General features: G+C 36.3%; 1 protein-coding gene across 1 annotated transcript in view; it reads right to left on the minus strand.

Moving 5' to 3' along the window:
- Positions 1-359: 359 nt before the first annotated feature.
- The window catches only part of LOC121732489 (probable chitinase 10), a 101273-nt gene continuing 78919 nt past the window's right edge, over positions 360-22713 (minus strand). Inside the window, exons 8-19 of the mRNA XM_042122387.1 lie at positions 22127-22254; positions 21064-21188; positions 19657-19770; positions 17794-17990; positions 13262-13479; positions 10833-10987; positions 7251-7422; positions 5551-5667; positions 3172-3307; positions 2631-2803; positions 2115-2316; positions 360-1786 (exon numbers count right to left, since the gene is read on the minus strand). Of these exons, the coding sequence (XP_041978321.1) occupies positions 1575-1786; positions 2115-2316; positions 2631-2803; positions 3172-3307; positions 5551-5667; positions 7251-7422; positions 10833-10987; positions 13262-13479; positions 17794-17990; positions 19657-19770; positions 21064-21188; positions 22127-22254 (1949 nt within the window). The 3' untranslated portion in view covers positions 360-1574. The remainder of the gene's footprint in view (positions 1787-2114; positions 2317-2630; positions 2804-3171; positions 3308-5550; positions 5668-7250; positions 7423-10832; positions 10988-13261; positions 13480-17793; positions 17991-19656; positions 19771-21063; positions 21189-22126; positions 22255-22713) is intronic.

The following is a 22713-nucleotide window of genomic DNA, read 5'->3' on the forward strand; positions in this document are numbered from 1 at the left end:
CCACTACGCTATTAGGTTTTTTAGCTGCATCAAGTCATCTTGAGTTTGGATATGTCATGAGTTATTAGTTTAAGGGCCTATTTCACCACTTCCTGATAAGTGTTAAAAATTTAGTGCTTTTTACTTCTAATTTCAATAGCCTTGCGTATCATTCGAATACGATATGTTCTTGCATTTACTTGTGTAGGTACTGACTATCAATAATTATCAAGAAGATATCGTCCTTTTAAAATCTTATGTAACGTGGTTGTATAAGAAAACATAGTATGTCATTGTTAAAACACTATGTTTCCTTATACAACCACGTTTCGATTTGTATAAGTACGAGGTAGACAAGGCCAATAAAACATAAACATGTAATTTATAAAACTCTTTAATAATACTTACATCTCATTTGTATCTAGATACAATATTTACACAACTTAAGCCTAAACTACAGTCGAGTGTGACACGACGCGGACGGTACTAGGGCAGTGATGTTGCTGATTGAGTATTGAAGCCTTAACAATTTACAATTATATCGCAAAGATACACTATATTAAATATTATGATAATATCGTCCACATAAAATATGTTTCGAAACGAATTATGGAGCGAAAATGTTTAGATTTAATGAGTGTTATTGGAGTATTTTTTCCAGTCATTGTGCTTTCAACGAATTTGAAATCATAATCTGTATTATACACTTTTTTTTCTAAATTTTACAAGTTTTTTAGTATAATATCGTGTACCTTTGAGAAAAGCCTTAATTTACTAACCATCATAATTAGGCAACAAAATTATTATCTTATCCATAATAATTTGCTATTTAACATATCCTTAATCTAAGAGTTAGTTATAAAAATAAAATTTTTACGATACATTTTTGGGGCGTTAGCGTCAAAATTTTATTTTACGTATGTCCTCAATTTTTATTTTTTTTGCGATTCGACTTTACGAAATTCGTAGGTAATTGTTGTCTAACTACAATGCTAGTTATTTTAAATACATAAATCTAAATCAATTATCATTCATATTATTATTATACATATTATCACACTAAAGCTTCGATTACTCTCATCCGATTTGCAGAGAAACGTGAAGGATTCATCCAAGATCAAAATTTCTGAAAATTGGACAAGTGTAATGGAAACTTAACATTTCTATGCGATGAGGGAGACGATGTTAATAAATATTTCGGTTAATCTTCAGGTGGATTGGCAGTATGAGAGTTTCGTACAAAAATAGAAAAAACTAAAGCTATCTAATTTCGACAGTGGACGGTTCGAACTTGGCAGTGTTATAAACTAAATTTGTAAAGTTCTAATGCACTAGGACTACGACCTTCAACTCGAGAACAATACATAAACCAGAAATTGTTGAATAAACTTGTATGAAGCTTTTTACAAATCGTGCCAAATATTAATTCATACTTTTAACCAACGTTTTTATGACTCGACTACTAAACTCATTATTTTCTCAACAATTTACCCTGACCTGGCTCGTCAGGTTCGAGCTCATAAAACTGGTAGGCTATGCTCATTTTCATTCAGCTTTTTATAAATCCTCTGATTGAAGGTCGCAAGTCCAGCCACTTATCTGGAGGCGGGCGCTTGTGTGTGGTGGGTGCAACCCTCGACATTTTCGGGCCAGTCACATACATTCTCATTGGGGTTAAACACCAGGTTCTGCGGGCAGGGCATGTGGTGTTTCCTCTCGCCTTCACACATGTAGTACATGGTGCAATCCGCCTTGTCGGGGTGGTAGGAGATGTGGCCGTCTTCCTCCTCGCAGGTCACCTCGTTGGCTGAAAGCGAAAGAGTTAGAATAGGACTAACACTTAAAATATAATCGGAAGAAGTACATAAGGAGTGTATTGTAGAAATAAACAAGGGCAAAGAATAGATGCAGACTCGTTTACAAAAAATGATGAACTAAGTCAAAAAACAACCAATAGTAGAAGTCTTTGATCAGTACGGACCAAGTCTTTTTATTACAAAAAATACGTTTTCATTTTAAGAAAATTTTGAAGAGACATTAACATGAAGACGTCCCACAACACAATAAATAAAGTATAAACCAAATAAAAGCAACGATTGATTTGCCAGATTCAAATGTTAAAAGTTTCTACTTACGATCTTTGGTGGTGTACTGTCCACTGGGGTTATAGGACTCGTATGGTCCGTCATACTCTAGTCGGACTTTGTAGTCTCCCAGCTCCTGCTTCATGGCGTTGATGAGGGGATATTTGCCGGTTCCACATGATCCTCTGAAGTCATCCATGTCGATGGACCACACCATGATACCACCGAAACCTTCCTCCTTGAGCCAGGTCATCTGGAAATGGAAATGCATCATGTAGTTACAAATGGTTGTTTTATAGCCTGAAATGATAATTTAAAATTGGCGAAAACAGTCATTTATGGAATGAAAATTTTATCATCAAAATTATGTTGAGTTCTAAAGTTTTATTACGGAATCGTGGCATAACCTTTTTTTTAATTTTTTTTTAGCCTGGCAGAACCTAAAGCGGTAGCTCATAATTCTAGATGTGTCTCATGACAACATTAAAAGGTTTTCCTTTAATTGGGTTTGTATGAAATCTGAAAGACGGTAGACGGTAGCGAACTAAACGTATGTAGAACCAATACCTTGGTCTTAAGCGATCTCTCGTCATCAAAGCCGACCCACTGGTCTCCTCTGTACGCGAAGGGCACCATCTGCTCGTTGTCCCAGACCAGGGTGGTGTTGTCTTCGCGCAGAAAGTCGCAGATCTCGTAGTAGGACATGAAGCCAGCCTCGTTGGTGTAGCGACCAGCGGCACCTGGTGAAGGTTATGGTTAAATCTTTATGACAGTTTAGTTGAGTATATTTTTGGATCTCCTGAGCATAAAACTTTTGGGTGTAATTTTTAACCATTTTAAGCACATGATCGGTTGCAGTGGTGGTGGCATAGTACCGAAATAGTTGAACTATAGCTTACAGTTAGAGACGTAGGCAAGCCTTTATATATACGAAATCTTACTGTACCAAAAGGGTTTATTTCAAAATATTCAGTGTTTTGCCTAATTTGGTTTGTCTGTGTTATTCTTAATCCTGCACCAATATATTTTTCTCATCATATTTTATTGAAATGAAGACCAAGAAGGATCCTAATTTCTAGCTAGATTGACTCAAGTGTCAAAACCTTACCTCCTCCAGAAGCAGGCGCACCAATATCGAACTGGGTCTCATTGATGAGTGTGAATGATCGTCCATACGTCGGCATGCCTATCATCAGCTTCTCCTTGGGAGCTCCTTGACGCACCCATTCCCTGGCGGAGTAGTCCTGTGAAAGATTGTGTGGATTAAAATGGGAACGACAAATGATGCCATGAAAAATTAGTTTATTACCAGTGCAAGCTAGGTATTTGGATTATAGTATCAGCTTCTTAAGGCAGTAAAAATATTTTAAAAAGAAAAATAATCTTAAGTAAATGATAAGGCCTTTTTGTATAGTAATATGATATTCGATAACGTAACGAATACACAGCTGTTCAAATGCTTTTACCCCATGGTGTTAAATTATCACACTAATATTATAAAGGCAAAAGTTTGTGAGTTTGTAGGTTTGTTACTTCTTAACGTCAAAACAGCTGGAGCGATTTTAATAAAATTGTTTAGGGAGTTAGTTGACACCCTGCACATAGGCTACATTTTACGGTGGGAAAATATCACAATTTATTTTCCCTAATAAACTCCCGCGGGGCACAGCTAGTAAAGTAATAAACCTTTCCATTTCCCGTGAATGTACGAAATTAATGAAACAAGACTCGTTAATAACGTCATAATTACTCGTTAAATTACATATTTACGGGCTTTCCGACGGACGGGGATAAATTCGTTAACGCCGTATCGATACATAATTCTGTAAACATTATGAAACTTTCATCACGGACGTTATTTCATTTATGTTTATCGCTTCATATATTTTACTGCTCCCGGAAGATTTAAAATACGTTACATTTGTAGCAGTACTTATTACATAAATCGTAACAGTTATCATTATGATCACTAAAATACTTCCCTAGATCTGCCTTCTATGACAAATTGAGTATCGTCATATTTTCGATGTCTTTTTACAATGCTATAATTTTTAAGTGTTTCGGTTCTAAAGAGCTAAAAAATTATATAACTGTTCTATTAATGTCGCTGTCTCTACATCCGTTCATCAAATATTTGTCAGACTTTTTCAATAATAAAAAAATCTCCACATCCCTATTTTAGTTTATAGTTTGCATGACCTGCAAATCTAGCGAATTTAATCGCCACAAGGGTCAATTCAAACTGATACGCGATGCGTAGATGCATTTCTAAATTTGTATGGATTTGACAGACTTCAATTGCATGAGACGTCTTGCAAATCTATAAAATCTATACAAATTTAGAAATGTCAAATGCATCTAAGGTCGCGTTGCGGTCTGAATTAACCCTAACAACACTTACACAATATGTCTGTGTAAGTGGTGTAAAGCTATGTAACAGCTTCCTTTGACACTGAGCTTCAACTTGTCCAAGTCCATAAAGTCGCTTAGAAGCAATTAATCTATCCATTTAAGCGCACACAAGACCTTAGTAGTATGCTAAATAGAGCATTGTCACTATCTAGAATTCTAGACCATCACTACATTGTATTAAACAAAGTTTTCCGCTATCTATTTATGCCTATATTTTGAAACTTCACTACGATTTTGATGTGTTTTTTTTAAATGTAGTGATTTATGAGCCTTTCCACACGACGTATTTTTTGCACTCTGACGACGCGCGTTTCTTATGCGCTCCTCTTCTGCGAGTTTTCATCGCGTTTTGGCAGATATAAAGCTTAAAACGGCTTCCTTCCGTTTGCTGAGCGTTCGACACGACGTTTTTTTACAAACGAGCGTAAAAGACGTCGTGTAAGAGGTTAACCTCCCCATTAGGGGAGGTTTATTTTATTTCTGAACAATGTAGCAAAGTCAGCGCCTAATGAAAATTCTACATTTTATTAGTTAGTGAATTTGGATTCTGGATTATGCCTTTTAGAAGAAAATGCATAAAATTTCTCCCACTGACCTCACAGCAAATACTTTTAAATTCATTTGGCAGTTGAATCGAGGTCAAGTGGAGTGTAAATAGAAAGGAACTTGCAAAAATGGCTTGAGTGAAAAAATATGGAATAACAAATGTGAAAATATGTTTTCTCCTTAGAGTTGGATTATTTTTCTAAAAGATAGAAAAGTTTTTTTTTTAGATATTTTAAGAAAGTTTATCTACTTTACCTATCTGAGATATAGAGATTATAGTCTAGGAACATTCGCGCATGCTCTGAACACGCATAATTTTAAATCATCAATCAGCATATTAATCTTTATACAGACATTTCATCTCACCTTTCCAGATTTGCCTTTCCCACTACCTAGAATTTAGACCTATATATCTACCCACTAACTGCAATAGCCGATCGAATACAGATAACAATAATCAACCTTAATTCCTCAGTGATAAGGTTTAAAATGAAAATACTGGACATGGTCCTTCGAGCCGGATACTCACCACAGTCAGCTTCTTCTGGTAGCTGGTGGCGCTCTCCAACGGGAACAGTGGGCTGTTGTGTCCCACCTGGCGCTCCCACTGCCCGTGGAAGTCGTAAGTCATCACGTTGATGAAATCCTGAAATAAAAGGTGATGTGTTGACCAAAGGTGATCGCACATTTAGCAGGACGTACGTGCCGAAGGCGCCGCATTTTAGAATTCATTGTATGAAATGATGTGATTTGTGAAACCTTACACATTCGTCCACACCATACGCGCCGCATTTCGTGTACTCGCCTAGTATCTTCGACGCGTACGTCGCGTACGGTGCTGACAAAATATGTGCGATCAGCTTAAATGGACATAGGGATTTCTGTTGGTTTGTGCTCACAGTACATTTGATGGTTTTTAGTGATTTCGTGTTTACCTCAAGATCAAGGAGGTAAATTGGCAGTACGTTACCTAGCTATCCTAATTTGAACTTATCAGGGACAAAAATTGATCGTTTCAGCTCGCAATATAATTTATACCCATTTTGGTCAGATAATAAAAAAAACTGACGACGCGATTTTGACGATTTTAATTTCGTATCGCAAAGTGTCTTGTTTTGATGTGAACTAGCCCGCCTGAGCAAGCGAGATGTCACTATCAATAACACGGCGTGGTAAAAAGAGACGTGTGATACATGACACCAGAACTATTTTTTTACGTCCAGTCGGCACTTATCGGCACGTTGACAATTTAATCTCATAGAATTCATTTTCAATCATGCTTGTGTAAGTGTATACAGTGTGTACCAAAAATAAGTGATAATACTTTAGGGTGTGTATGCGTTCCTTGTAGAGAGTTCACTGTGAACGTTGCAGCTCTGAAAGACGAAATTTTTTTTCACTTTTGTATGGGCAAGGGCCCGAGCGTCATGAGTTTCCCCATACAAAAGTGAAAAATAAATTGGTCTTTCAGCGCTGCTACTTTCACAGTAAACTCTCTACAAGGAACACGTACACACCCTAAAGTATTATCACTTATTTTTGTTACACCCTGTATATACACATATTTTACACACAGATGTAAACCAATTTCGGTTTCGTTTGACAGCTCGAGATTGTTGCTCTATTCCGCTAGGTATATTAACTTTATGATTCAAACATTACACAGATAACAATAGAGTTTTAAGCAAACAGTTATGAGAACCTAAAACTTCGTTAGTGGAGATTAAACCAAATTATCTCTAATCTAAATATTACGTTGCCTTAACAAAGACATTAGTTTTTAAGGCGCCGTTACATTGTACTTAATCTTAATCTAAATCTAAGGAATTTGTGTAACTTGAGCGCGTTTGTTTTATCTTGTGGGGTTAGCCCCACATTTTAATGCAATGTCTATTGTTATTAAACGCCTTATTAGAGTATTTGAAGAAGATATTTAATAATATTTGATCTTTGCTTAATGTTTTTTGGTTGTCATTATGTCACTTTATTATGTGAGGCTATCTTCGTATTCTGTTACTTTGTAAGAGTTCGTATTATAATTAATTTTTGGTCATTTCAAGCTAATGCGTGTACAGCTTGAAATAAAATTTGAATATTGATATAATTATAGTGACTATATCGTCTATGTAGAATCACAGACTAGCAAACAAACTGCGAAACAAACCACAGAACTTTAAATTTATTTAAATATTAGGATTTGTACCTCATTTCTCGACTATGCCAACTTACCAAGTACTTAGCGATCTCAGGCACGTCGTAGCCTGCGGCGATGGCCTCGAACGAGGCCGGCACTGCGGCGGTGAGGAGCAGGCGCGGCTGGCCTGACGTCTTGGCCTCACCCTCGAAGGCCAGGCGTAGCTCCTTGAGGAGGGACACGAATGCGGCCCTGTCGTCTGCTCCTCTGTAAATTAGAATAAGCATCAGTCAATACGTCTTATATAGAGGAACAATTTAGTTGTTTAGTGTTTGTTTGTTTATACCGAACTAGATTCGCCCACAACTCCGCCAGAAATCGTTTATCGCGCGGAAACCGTATATTCTCCGGGATAAAAAGTATCCTATATCCTTTCCTGGGACTTTGCGTCCATACCCATTACCCATACCAAATGTCAGCAAAATCTGGTCAGTGGTTTGAGCGTGAAAATGTAACAGACACGCAGACAGACACACTTTCGGATTTATAATATCAGTATGAATATGCTCTGAAACTCCAGTAGCTGGGAACCAGCTACTGGAGTTTTGCAGCGTATTGATCAGTTAATTCTTCTGGGTTAGGCAAAATGTTTGCGAAGCCAGGCAACCCAGTCGCAAGCAATCGCGTTCGGAAAAAATCTACGAATAATAAAAACTAAGGAAACGTAACTCCCATACTTCAACCGTTTCAAATTTGGCTCCTTTTCAAACACTAAAATATGACAATTTAGATTTTCGTCAAGGTCGTATCCCAGGTAACGTATCATAATATTGCGCGCCGGACGACAGCCTGCGCGGTTATTGTCATTGTCATAGATAAGAAACAAATAATTGTCAAAAGCGGATAGTATTATGCAGTATAAACCAAGCACATCTACTATCACGAAGAAACGAGCACATAATTATTATTTAAAATCAAACGTTTTCCTCTGATACTTAAGACATCGATAATAATTATAATATTATACATGTAATAATTATGAACAAACCTTGTACGACTCGGGCGAATCTAAAACTGTCCGAGCACCTAGAGAAGACGTTTTCAGATTACAAAAATCTATGTGCTAAATTATTACAGAATTGAAATTAAAAACTTACGTAAATTTTGTACTAATAACTCACAATTAATATAATATTTTAATAACAGTTAGCAGTTTTTTTATTTTTGTTCATTTACAATATTAAAGGAAATACTTGTTTGTTTTTGTCGATTGAACGTTATTTATTACATTATGTTTTTTTTTGTTGTAAAAAATCCATAGCAAGAAATATGAGAATACCCATATCATCATATAACGCATTTAGTATAATGTCAGTCAGACCCTCAAATTTCGTTTATGATTAAATTGTTACATCTTGCATAACACTGTCCATGGCGACTTCGTAAAAATTTTGTAATTATATTATTTTTTGATTATTGCACTTTTAGAATATTATGTAAATTTAATAAGACAAACACAAAGAGACCAGCATAATTTTATACAAATACCCTAGCATCCAATTTAAATAAACCATATTTTTTGGGTCGACAAAAATACAAGAAATTTAAGCATAATTTTAAACAATTCATTTACAGATGAAAGGTTATTCCTGTATTAAAAGTCGTATCTGTATGACTTCTACACCACTTCACAGGGCATTAGGCATTTTAACAACAAAAATATTGTAAAGAGATACGTAAAAAGTAAGTAAACAAACCTATGTAAACAAATTGTAAAATGAGTTTGACAAAATTGTCATGTCAACCTGGTTGAATGTCACTCAAGTATATATACACGAAAAATGTATACCGAACACATGCATAAATATGCATGTATTCGGGTCACATTTTGTAGCCTTTTGGTGCACTTTTTTTGACGGAGTTACTCTTCCTTAGTTTTTATTATTCGTAGGAAAAAATGTATTAATATGTCAACGGATGTCAAGACCTTATTTCTTTGCAAGGCTACAAGACCTTAATCGGTTCCTGTGTTCTTAAGCCCCAATTTCACCAACGACTGTTAAAGTTAACGCTCGAATTAGTATCATGTTACCTCTTTCGTTTTTCTTATGAATGAAAGAGAAGACTTGACATTTTAACAAGCTGTTAGCACTAACAGACGTTGGTGAAATTGGGGCTAAGCCAAGCTGTTTTGCGTCGCAATATTTATCGCTTCATATTAATCGTTATAAAACAAAGTTGTTTCCACTGTTTCCTACTATCTGTATTATGCTTAGATCTTTAAAACTACGCACTGGATTTTATAGTGTAGGTAACGCGAGAGGACGTGGCTACATTTTCGCGAAAATGCACGTTTCCTCCGTATGATTATTTCGCACAAATGAAGTGGCAGTGAACTTCTAGTGTAATTAAAGTGGAATATAATATTATCGATACCGGAAATTTCAACTCATTTTCGCCAAAATGTCCTTTACGACAATTGAAATTTGTGGTATCGATATTATCTCCATTTATCTCATGCCTACCTAGCATACGCCAACGAGATATCTCACTCTACATGTTTTTTCGATGTTTGATGGTTTGTCTCTTCATCTCTATTGACCCTAGCATGACAAACATTTTTTCTCGCATAGATCTATCATCGAAATAACACATTTTATACAGTTTGGTCGAGATAATGTCGAGATTTAATTATCTCGAGAGTGAGATATCTCGTTGGCGTATGCTAGGTAGGCTGGACTGTATCTAACTAAAAACACCCGTTATCTTCCAGATTTCTCCAAGTACGTTAATATTTCACATACAGACATAAAAACTCGAAATGCTAACGAGTGTGACGTGTATGAATGTGCTCGGCGGGTTAAGATCCCTTGTCTCGTCTGAGTGCGCCATACGAGCGAGGACACTTGACGGATAGACAGATTCTAGACGTTTATCTCTATATATTCTGAGCTTAGCTTGGGGTTTAGGTATTTTATTCTAAAAATACGTAGGAATGTAAAGTTAACTTGGGTTTTAAAAAGTTGTTGTAGGTCATCAAAACACTTATATGCCATTTTTTAGCTTGTTTTATATGTATAAACGGCAGTACTTATTATGATGGTTAATGCAAACGATATATTTTTAAACAAGAGTATTTTTTGGAGTTTCTTCAATTGCCAATGCCATGACGACCTCTATGGCTCAGTTGGTGGGCTATTGGTAGCTCAAGCCGGGGGTCGCGGGTTCGAATCCCGCCGAGGGACCAAAAGTTTTCAAGGTTCCTGGGTCATGGATGTGTATTAAATATGTGTACCACATAATAAAAATCTTAAATGTATGTATAGTATAAAAGTATTAAATATATTTCCGTTGTCTGGTACCCGTAACACAAGTCCTTCAGGTACTTACCACGGGGCCAGACTGACGTGGTGTAAAGCGTCCATAGATATTATTATTATTAAGTATACTAGTAATGTTAGAGCTCATGCGTAAAGTCTTGGTCCTTAAAATCTCCATTCCAAGCACTACTCTTAACAGAATGTTTAATTAACCTGTAATACAAACTCTAGCCCAAATACTGAGTATAAATTTTACTCTACCAAGAGTCTCTACCAGTACTTACTATGCTTCGCCTGGGCTACAAATTCCAACCCAAGTAGTCTTGTCCCTCTTTCTCTTTCTCTCATAACTCTTACCTGGGGTACTCCCAGTCAATGTCCAGGCCGTTGAACTGGTAGTCTCTCAGGAACTCGATGGCCTCGTACACGAACTGGTTCATACGGAACACGTTGGAGGTGAGCTCCTTGAAGGGGGTAGAGCCGAACGCCCAGCCACCGATCGCCAGCAGAATCTGGAATGTTATGGTATAGTTAGGATCTTCTTTGGACAGAGTTAGGGTTAGGTTAGGTAGGGTTAGGTTAGAACACATTTAGATGCGGTCTGAATTGATCCTTAGTATCTGAGGTTTTCAAGAAGTTTTACGGGTAAGATTGCGCGGCAATAACTAAAGACAACGTTAATGTCACTTTTCCTATGATGCGTGTGGTCACCCGCGCGCGGATCTGGTCCGCATGCGGGTGACAACATGATCCGGCGCACATGTTGCCCGTATGATAGAAAAAAGGTAAAACATACCTATATAAAATTATAGGATACAGGCAATTCTCTGTGCTCGTAAGGTCGGCAAAGTGCTCTAACTAAGTAAAATAGGGCCTTAACTAATCTTGTTCTTGATAAAAAGCCAGTAACCAAAACGTAGAATTTTGGAAAAAACGTTTGAAGAGTAAGTACATTAAAACTAAGCTGTTGCAACTTGCAAATCTTATAAAACTACCACACCCTTTATAAGGTATTTGTTTTACAAACGCTAAATTTTATTACGAAAACAGACTAAAATGCTTCGTTACTGATAAGTAATAATTTGTCAAAAAGTACCCTCCAACGCTAAACAAAGCGAAGTAGTAAAGTTTGTTTAGACGGAGATATCTCGTTGATCGTCCCAGTGTGGATAGCACTCTCCACAAATATACCGCTTACACGTTATAGGCCGAGAGACGACAGATAAAATAGAGCTTTTCAATTATTATTTTTATTTTCAAAGAAACACCAGTCTCTTAAACTAGGTGCAGCAATTTAGTTGCGCAAAAAAAATCTTTAATCGCACGGTAGCCGTACATTTTTAGGGATGAAAAATGTTACTTCTCCAGAGACTCAAAATATTAGGTGTCGTTAAATAGCATTCAGTTTAATGTTCAAAAAAAGAAAAATGTTTTTGTACAATTTTACTGCCGACGAAACATAAATAGTCTGAGTCATTAGCGAGGGCAAAATAGAGCATCAAATTGGCACAGAATAGAATTCAACCGGGATCCCTGCGAGGCCAATTAGTACCGATCTAAAACTGCAGTTTTAGTTTTTCAAAGAAACCTCAGGCAGAAATGTGAAACGGTTAATTATTACAGCCATTATTGGTATAGCGATGATACTTATTCAATTTGTTCTTTTTGTTAAAATTCTAGTCGTCTATGGACCTTCCGTCCATTCCTTCATTTTGTCACATTTATTTTTAATAATTATTACGTACGAGGAGTACTATTTTTGCAACGAAATCTAGTGTTAGCCCATATTCAATTTGTAATAGACAATAATTAATTTCAATCTTTTGACTGCTTTACATCCCAGATAAATTATAAAACTATGTCGCACTTCATTATGCCTATTTCCATATAACGTAATGTTCTACGATCTCTTATTGCAGTAAATAATCAACTCTTTTGCACATTTCAATATTTTTCCATAATAATTATGGTTCATATTGAACGGAGAATTAAATCACAGAAACATATTTTAATGGTCACCTCCTGGACTATTATTATAAACGATAGCTCTTTAATAAAATTGAAGTGGTAGCGCAGACAATCGTATTGGAGCACTTTACTTAAACCTTTGTACTCGTAAGTTCAAACTGAGAAGGAAAAGGTCTCCGATCTTTTTCGCAAAAATTTTATCCTAAAAATTTAGAAAATTTTTATTCAAAAGAATGGTCACACAAAATTTCCATCAAGTGTGTATAGTCACAAGTAATTCTAATGGGTATTCTAACTTATGATATAAACGCCCTTAAGTTTTCTGACATGAGTTTATCCATTTACCAGCGATTGGCTGAGGACAAAATGTTACCCAATCAACAATGCAATTAACGCTAAAAGAAAAGATTAACTTGTGTCGAAAAACCTTAGAAACTGAAGACAAATGAATATGCAAACCACAATTTTGACAGTAAAGTTAAAAGAAATGCATGGTATTTTTACGCTGCAGGGTCAATTCAGAGTTCAGACGCCAACGCGACGCGTAAATGCATTTCTAAATTTGTACTGAATTGACAAATTTCGAGAGCGGACGTCTTGCCAATCTGTCGTGTTGCGGTCTGAATTGACCCTAACGCATCATAAACGCCAAGAGATGACGTGATCCGTTAATATCTTTGTTGTCAAAATCATCGATTGCTACATATCTAAAGGCCCCTGGCCCAGCATTTTTTAATTTTTATTTATTGCATCATGCGACCCTGTTATATTTTAAATAATCATTTATCTCTTTCCTTCTTTCAGCAAAGAACTCTTACCTTCAAATTAGGATTCTTCTCTCTCAACGCGACGACCTTATCGTACATGTCAGCGTCCTTCTCGTCGCCCTCAGCCAGTTTGTGGTCCTTCAGGGTCGCGAAGGCGAATATGACGTGGGTGCAGAGCGTCGGGTCGATGTTGTCGGGCCCAAAGCGACCGGCACTCGGCCGTTTCGCAGACCAGGAGGTTAGGTAGCAGAGGATCTGAGGTTCGCGTTCTGGAAAAAGAGATAGAAATAAAAGAGTTGAAAGGAGTTGCTAACTTGCACTTTAAATGGAGATGTCGTTAGAGACAAAATAGCTTTTAGTACCAAATAAATGCTTCTCGCAATTCAGTTGCTGATATTAGATTTGTCCACGTAACCCTCAGATGACAAGCTAATACAAAAAGGGCGATTGTCCATGATTGACGTCAACTGTTCTTGGTAAGCGCTTCACAATCATGGTTATAGAATATCAGGATCTAACATTGAGTTGGGCCTTAAAACGTAAAATATGGTCAACCTAGAGTCACTCAATTAATGGTAAGCACTGAATTATTTATTTCATTTCAATATCAAGATTGCGTCAAGCATTATTTTTACTCTGATTTTTTTTTCATTTCATTAATGCAGTCCTTTTGCTTTCTCAATTAACCACGTGCGTACTGTTTTATGAGACCAGAAATTAATTTAAATTGCTGTTAATATCTGTAATTAACAAACTTTAATAGACAGAAAATTGCTACTCCAGCATTTCTAGCACAATAGGCGATAAACATGACACAAAAGAGTCCAGCAAATGATCCTAACAGAATACGCTGATGCGGTCGGCATTTGAAAAAATACAAGTCAAGCGGAGACAATAAGGGGTCGCAGGGGGACATGTGACCCCCCCCCCCCCCCCGGGGGATAGGTGACCCCCCAGGGGGACAATAGACTTGCGCTGATTGTACACCGCAATGAAGCTTCGCGGAAAGCTACAATACTGTTCAGGGAGAGTGAGTAAAGGTATATTAACGTCATACGTTTTCTGTTATTACGTTGTAATTAAATTAAACAGTTGATAAGCATAGTAATTTTTTTGACGTGTATATGTATTCAGCCACGTTGGCCGACGGTGGCGATGGATCGGGATGAATGGAAGGACTTGGGAGGGGCCTTTGCCCAGCAGTGGGACAGCATAGGCAAGAGCCTATGCTGTCATATTTTTTTTTTTTTTATTATTATTAAGAAATAATAATAAAAAAATTGATAATAAAAATAAATATGTACTCACAAGACGTGCTTACGATTGGCTTTGCAGAAACATAAAGCATTTCCAAATAACAACGCTGATGAACAGATAAACTGTCAAAAAACCTCCGAAATTATAAAACGATAGGAAATATAAATCAATACCTCTAATACTAATACCATAAAGGAAGAAACTACCGGATGCAACTGGGGACCTGCTGGACCGATTTTGATGAAAACCTCGGACTCACGACCTCTTTCTCTATTATTCTACTGTCTTTAAAAACATAAAAACGCTAAGTGCTATAATACAAGTATATTTTTTATATAAAAGGCACCATGTTTAATTTTCGTGCCGCCGAAGTTATGAGTAATTACTTTTGGTATTTTCATCTCGTAACTCACGGCCTGTCATATCAATATAAAAGTTTTCGCGCCGAAAAAATAAAAATATACCTAAAATACCTGTGTTTACAGTATGTTCTGTTTTATTTTACCGTTTTATAGGAATTTGAACCTCATGTGGTTCGAATAAAGGTTATGACAGAGGTAGAATACCTTTGAACGCATTTGTTTTATGTTCAACTCATAATATTATAAGATTTTTTTAAGCTGACGCTTTAGTACCATATTTAAATATTGTAGTAATAGTAGCTGACCCGGCAAAGTTGTTTTGCCATAAGCTTTTAAATCATTTGGGTTGATCGTATAAGGCTCAAACACTTTGTTCAAATTAAAATTAAATATTTTTTTTTGTATGGACCACTCCGATTATTTAGGGGTAGGTATAAAAATAGATTTCGGCTGAGTCTCAGACCTACTTAGTGCTTTTTAAATCAATTTTTGATACATTGTAAAGCTACACTTTACCCACTAAAACCCTATTAGGTTTTAGTTTGGAATCCCAAACTAAAACCTACAACTTATGAAATCCTATTTCGTGAACCACCATAACTTGACCCATCGGTCCCTTTTATTTTGTTACAAACACGTACAATATTCCTACGTTCACGGTTCTTTGAGTTTTGGTGGTTATGTAGTGTCTCTCGATGCTGCGGTCTTTTCGCTACTGTTAGAGCATTCTTGGCGCTCGGGAAAAGTAGAGTGCCTAAAAGTGACCCTTGAGGAACCCCTTTAGGACTGCTTTTAGTGTCATATACGGTTCCAATTTATGGTCTTGAAAACTTAGTTTTTGTGCAAGCATTAAAATGGGAATTGAAGAAAAGTGACCGAAACGATTCCAATTTAAGGGGGCGACTAACCCTAAAGTGTCGATTTTATAATTCATTTTTATACTTGAAAATAAGCCCCGAATTGTTTCATATTCTAAAATTAGATACTACATTATATTTCCGAGAATTCGATCTGAGCAAAAACACGATATCTTAAAATTTTCTCGATAGAAAAAATCACAAAGATGCATCTAATTTTTACGGATTTTTCATTTATTGCCATAACCGTGCATTGAACTAAGTTAATATTTTAATACATTCTATCATTGAGAGATCGACCTAGCGGATTTTTAAAATGTATGTTGTATATTTATAGAGTTATTTTGAAAAAAGTAATTTGGCGATGAATCCGCGTCATCCTTTTTCACCTGGCATATGAACGTGAGTTTGAAGAGAGAAGGACGATGTTTGATTTTTTGGGTTAGTCACCCTCTTAAGGCTTGCGTATACTTTCGCACAATTTAACGACGCTGCGAATTTCCTTCTCCGGTCAAGCGGAAACTTTGTTGACATTTACTTTGATGAGCCACTGACAGCGCAGACATTAGAAAGCTATAACAATTACGCGGCGCCAATATATACACATAATCACACTTTATTTAATTATAGTGAAAGTAATATTTACGATGTGCAAAACACACGCTCCTACATAACTCGCCTTATAAGTTATAATATTAATAGCTATTATATAATTTAATTGATATAAATCATTTTGCTTCCGCTTCGCTGTAAGCGATAAACTTATTTGTCAAGGTGTTGTTATAGTGAGGGAGCCCTAAAACATTTTTTTTATTACTAACAAGCTAATTTTTTTGTGAGTAGCTTTATTTTGATAAGACAAACAACATTTTTATCTGCGAAAAATCTTGAAAGTGGTAGCTATCAGAGATAGAAAGGATTTTAAACTTTGATTTGATGGTCCTAAAAATATACCGTATGGATTGTTCTATTTGCGTCCTACAAATAGATAGATTATGTCGTACAAATAGCCGGCGCTTTTTGCCGACTATTCGCCGACTACAAAAGTGGCCGGATAGTCGGCTTTACCGTCTAGTCGGCACATCTCTATAATTATTTCATTAGATACTATTTATATAACTTATAAAAAGGTTGGTAATAATAATGCCATAATGTAGAAAATTATTTAGGTATTTTTCGTTATTCAAAAGAGGTTTAATTATGGATATAATATAAGGTATCTACAAACTTTTCGAGATTTTAAATCTAACATGTAAACATTCTCGTGTCGTGGTGTTAATTGCCAATGTAGCTGTCCAAACGAACTAATTTTCTTGAATTGTTTTGTGTGCTCATCGGGTAGGCCAAAAACGATTTATATTAGGTAAAACAACTATTTCCGGGTCAGCTAGCGCTAGTGCATCTAAATGGGCGGTTATAATAGTACCAGTTTAAATGTTATTATTATTATTATTATTGGCCCACTGTGTCCCACTGCTGGGCAAAGCCCTCTTTTTTGTTCCATAATTGGCGATCTTGTGATGTTACTGGCCACTCTTTGTCGAACGCATCCAATTCGTCGCGCCACCTTTTTTTGGGTCGGCCTCTATTACGCTGACCAGTCGGTAGCCACTCCGAAATTAAACGCGCCCACCTGTCCGGATGCATACGGGAGACGTGCCCTGCCCAGCTCCACTTTAGGCTAGCTGCCTTTCTGCCTACATCAATGAGCTTCGTTTGGGAACGCAGAGTGGTATTTCGGACGCGGTCGATCCTTTTTATACCTAAGATGCTGCGTTCCATAGCTCGTTGGCAGACTCCGAGTCGGGACTTCTGTGAAACTGTCAAAGACCATGACTGGGCGCCGTAGGTCAGAATAGGCAAGATACACATGTCCACGAGCTTACGTTTTAGGCAAAGTTGAAGGTTCCCTATCCTAAGATCTTTCATAGACCAAAAGCTTTTCCATGCTTTTTCAATACGTTGGTCTACTTCCTTATCTTGCCTGTACTTGAAAGATGTAATTTGGCCTAAGTAAACGTACTCTAAGTTTAAATGTAACTTATTTTATTGCACAAGGAAAGAACGCAAGAGCCAAACGTATCTAAACATAGTATCTTATACTTACTGTTCTTATCAATCACAGCAGCGTTGTTCTTGATGACCAGCGTCTTGGTGGGTTTCTTGACTTTGTTCAGTACCTCCGACAGGCTAATCTTGATGGGCTGGGGCTTCTCTGTCACCTCCACGATCACTGATGATGCCACTGACGACCAGTCTACGTCCTTCGCGTTCTTACCGCGAGAGATGCCACGGAGTTCCTCCCTTTGGAAAGACATTAAATGTAATTGATGTGAAGGCTTGTTCATAGCGGATGATATTTTTAATATCGGAAGGTAATATGACAAATTGCAAAAATACAATTTTTTAAAACGTTAATACTTTGAAAGACACAAAAGATGCCATAATGTTATAATTATACTTTATGTGAGATGTTTCCCACAACTTGTTACAGCTTTGAAAGTGATTCCTTCATGGTTTTCTATGCAAAATTTTATCAAATTCTCGCATACTTTTAAAAACCAATTCTAAGAAAAACTAAATAGTGTTTTTGTTAATTTCTTTAAAATAGGCCTCATAATTATACTGGAAGAGATATCGTTTAATTGAACAGCTAATAATATAACCAAAATTAAATCGCCTCATAAGTCATAAGATTTATCGGATGGCGTAAATGCTCAAAAGATAATGTAAGAGAATCGTCTTCGCATGATAGAAGTGTATTATGACGCAGTACATTAACTCCGGAGACGATTTGCGCCAAATGACACAAATTGCGTGGAGAAAGCTAATTCAAACGTTCAGATTTTTGCTTTCAATGTTCACTTTATGGTTTAACCACAATCGACGACTCTTGCTATATTTCTAGATACTCTTTTGTGTCCGTAATGTTTTTACGGATAAACATTATTATGGGCTTTGTAATTCACCGCTTTTTTATATTTTGGAATTCGTTTGTCGTGCTGGATCCATTTTGTCCAAAATCCCTATGTTTAAATGAAGTCATCTAAATTGGTGCAGAGGTTTAAGAGATAACAGAGAGACACACATTTATTAGAGAATATTAATCTTAGATTAGTTACAGTATTCAAAAATTTCAAAGGGCTAGGAAAATATTTAAAAATTAAAAGATTCAAAGACTTGGCAGAACCTAAGGCAAAACACCAAAGACTTCTAAAGTTATTTCATTGAAGACTCTAAACTATTTCCGTGCCAAATTGCATTCGCTCGGCAGTTTTGGTGATCGAGTACCAGACATTTATCAAACTTTTGTACGCGTTAGTTACTTTCCTGAACAGTGAACACTGTTATACTGAACATGAATTATTTTTGGGTATCAGAACGACAAAAGAATAGTGGCATGCAGCGGGGCTCAAATGGTCACATTGCATTCAGAAAATGAATAGTCAAAACTGTCAAACTGACGAATGTCAAATAAGTACGAATTACTAGACATGAATTACAAGCAGACTGACCATTGAGATTCAAAAAAATTAATCATATTATGATTCATAATATGATTCTTCAAAGCGACCATTTTAGCCACGCAGATCTGTCGCATGTTACGTTACAGTTCTGCGGATCTCTAGTTTGCTCTTATAAGCCTTTAGCAACAGCTACTTAATTCCCGTTTGATGAATTTCACATTCTTTTGGCATTTAAAATGTTACTGAAAAATGCTTAAAAAGGTACACACACACATACCACACAGTATACAGTCCCTAACGGCAACGATTTCCAACTTAATAACATCATAATACATAATACGTATTAAGCAACAATCAAACGACTTTTCTAAGTGATTATATCGTACCCCCCATTGTTTTAATTTAAAATGCATCCAGATGACATAAAATTACAAAACTCCCCCCAAGCCTCCTTCCTTTAGACCTCCAGGCCCACAAGGGGGCGTTCTAGAATTTTCTCTTACCTCATGGCTCCAATGAGCGGGTACTTTACGTCCCCGCCGCAGACGTCACCGTTAAAGTCGTCCATGTCCACCGTCCACACCATGGCGCCGCCGAAACCATTGTCCTTGATCCATCTGGACAGAAAAACAATCTTTAGCTAAATCTGAACAAAACATTTATGACTGGAGATTTCCAGATCTCAATTGTAATTTCAGAGAAGTTGAATCATAGGCAGATTGCGGACCTGCGTAATTTGGTCGCGTTATGCCAAAGCCAACCGACAGATCGCGACTTATATTCAATTGACATAAACCAACCAAATAATGTAGGACCGTCAACTGCCTATGAATCTATTTCTTCGATGGTACATTGAATTGACAGATTGCCGCCCTTGGTGTTGTTCTACCTAGGATTGATTGAAGATCACCCTTCTTATAGTGAAATATAAAAGATAAAAAAATCAAAACAGCAAATAGTTATCTGAAGTGGACCGTTTGTTAAATAAATGATAAGATATAATAGACTTCTCCAAAACATCTAAATTGTTGTGTAAAGCCCTAGAGTGTTCGGGAATTACTTGGAAATACGATATTGCTCGGTAAATTACGTTTACCTAGAACCTAGACGAATTCAAATATGAATTCCAATTAGATTTGAGAGCCTCTCACTGGGATGTTTACTACAATTTGTGTAGCAATCATTAAAATAGTTCTAGAAATTATTATTCAGGTTATATCAACGTCTCACTTAGAATTTAGATACCTTATAGATTTTAATAGATTAGTTACTTTTATATTTAAAATATTCTCAGGAGTTTATGATCAGAATAATAAATTAACTTACATTATATTATTTTTTCAATTTCGGTCCCTTGAAAGTGGTGAATTTATATTTTATATATTTCAGATACTTTTAGCTACATTATCTTAAGGGGGCGACTAACCCTAAAGTGTCGATTTTAAAATTAATTTTTGTACTTGAAAATAAGCCCCGAATTGTTTCATTTTCTAAAATTAGATACTACATTATATTTCTGAGAATTCGATCTGAGCAAAAACACGATATCTTAGAATATTCTCGATAAAAAAAATCACAAAAATGCATATAATTTTTACGAATTTTTCATTTATTGTCATAACCGTGCATTGAACTAAGTTTAACTAAGCATTGAGAGATCCACCTAGCGGATTTTTAAAATGTTGTATATTTATCGAGTTATTGAGAAAAAAACTAATTCGGCGATGAATCCGCGTCGTTCTTTTTCACCTGGCATATGAAAGACGGGCGTGAGTGTAAAGAGAGAAGGACGATGTTTGATTTTTGGGGTTAGTCACCCTCTTAATCCAAAAGTTCGAGCTTTTCAGATTATAGCTCATATTTGATTAATTCTCTACTCTTTGACATTAATTAGTGACGTGAATTCTTACCTCATCTTATTCCTGATGGACTTCTCATCATCGAAGCCAACCCACTGGTCTCCGCTGATGGCATATGGCACCTTCATCTCATCATCCCAAACATAAGTACCACCGTTGCGCAGGATCTCGCATACCTAACACATAATATTTCTTTAAAATATCTCTATTCTGCTCCTTTATCTTAGCATGAGTTACATTGTACAAGTAAGATATTTGTAGCACTGACAAAGGCTTTTATCGAATTTAATTTAGCTCGTATAAGTATTCTTTTTCAGCTTTAGCTTGTTACCATAATATTACACAAGTTCATCATCTTTATTGGCACTAGCTTCTGTAGAAATAAAGTGAAAATCGATCACAACGATAATGTTGAACCATCAGGGTAATGCAACAGCCGAAAATTGTACAATATCTGCTCACAAAAATTTCGTTATCGAAATTTTTAATTGGCAGCAGATGTTGTAAAAATTTCGTAAGATACAAAATCATCCTGCGGAAAAAAGCTGTCGTAATCGCAGATAGCTATAATGGTAAAATTTTCTTCAACATGACAAACCTTTTAGTACGGGAGCCCTAGAACATTTTTATATTACTAATAAGCAAATTTTTTGTGAGTAGCTTCATTTTGATAAGACGAACAACATTTTTATTTGCTGTTTATTAAGCTTGTTAGTAATCGAAAAAAAATTGTTCTAGGGCTCCCGTACTATTTGTTGTGATATCGATGATAGATATAACTGTCGTCGTTTGCAGGATTTTTATTCAATTACCATTTAAATTCATTCTCTCATTAACCTTATTTTACATTCAAAGATTACTTAGCTGTTACTTAATAAAGTATATCTTAATATCTTCCTCAACTTAAGGTGATAGTACATTTATCAGCACGCACGCGCCGTACGCACTGCATTATAGAATTCGTTGTATGAAATGATGTGAAACCTCGCACGTTCGTCCGCACCGTACGCGCCCCATTTCGTGTACTACGCGGTGCGTTCGACCCGTACGGTGTGAACAAATATGCGATCAGCTTTAGGGCTAAGCTGTCGTTAATCTGTATCCGTTATTGTACCTCGTAATAAGCGAGGAATCCGCTCTCCTTGGTGTACTCCCCGGCCTTTCCACCGCCGCTGGCCGGCGAGTTGACCTTGAAGTTGTCGGGGTTGGACAGCGTGAACGTACGGCCGTAGGTTGGCATACCTGCGGAAGAAATAGAAGTATAGTTCTTTTGTTTTATATAGTTAGCCTTATGTGAAAACATGTAAATAGTGTTCTTATACCTACTCAATCTAAAACTTAGTAGTTTATCCGTAACTTATATCGTTTGTTTTCTGAATAAAACAATATAGTTGCTATTCAAGTAGGTCCTGCTTGTAAGATGTAGCAGTTCGATTACAAAAATGAATATTATGTATAAGAAATTAAAGATGATTATGTCAACGTGTGCTGATTTGGGTAGTTTAAAAATGATTGAAGCAGAAGTGATAAAAACGGCATAATAGCTCAAGCTGCACAAATAGGCTTTAATCGCTTCATAATCATTCATTATTACAAAAAAAGATAATATTTTAATATTTTACACAGTAGAAACCCATAAAAATGTTAATTGAAAAATATGCCTTATAAATGGCGCCGAAAACACTGTCCGCCATAGTGTGA

Source organism: Aricia agestis, chromosome 12 (genome assembly GCF_905147365.1).
Source record: "Aricia agestis chromosome 12, ilAriAges1.1, whole genome shotgun sequence".
Lineage (NCBI taxonomy): Eukaryota > Metazoa > Arthropoda > Insecta > Lepidoptera > Lycaenidae > Aricia > Aricia agestis.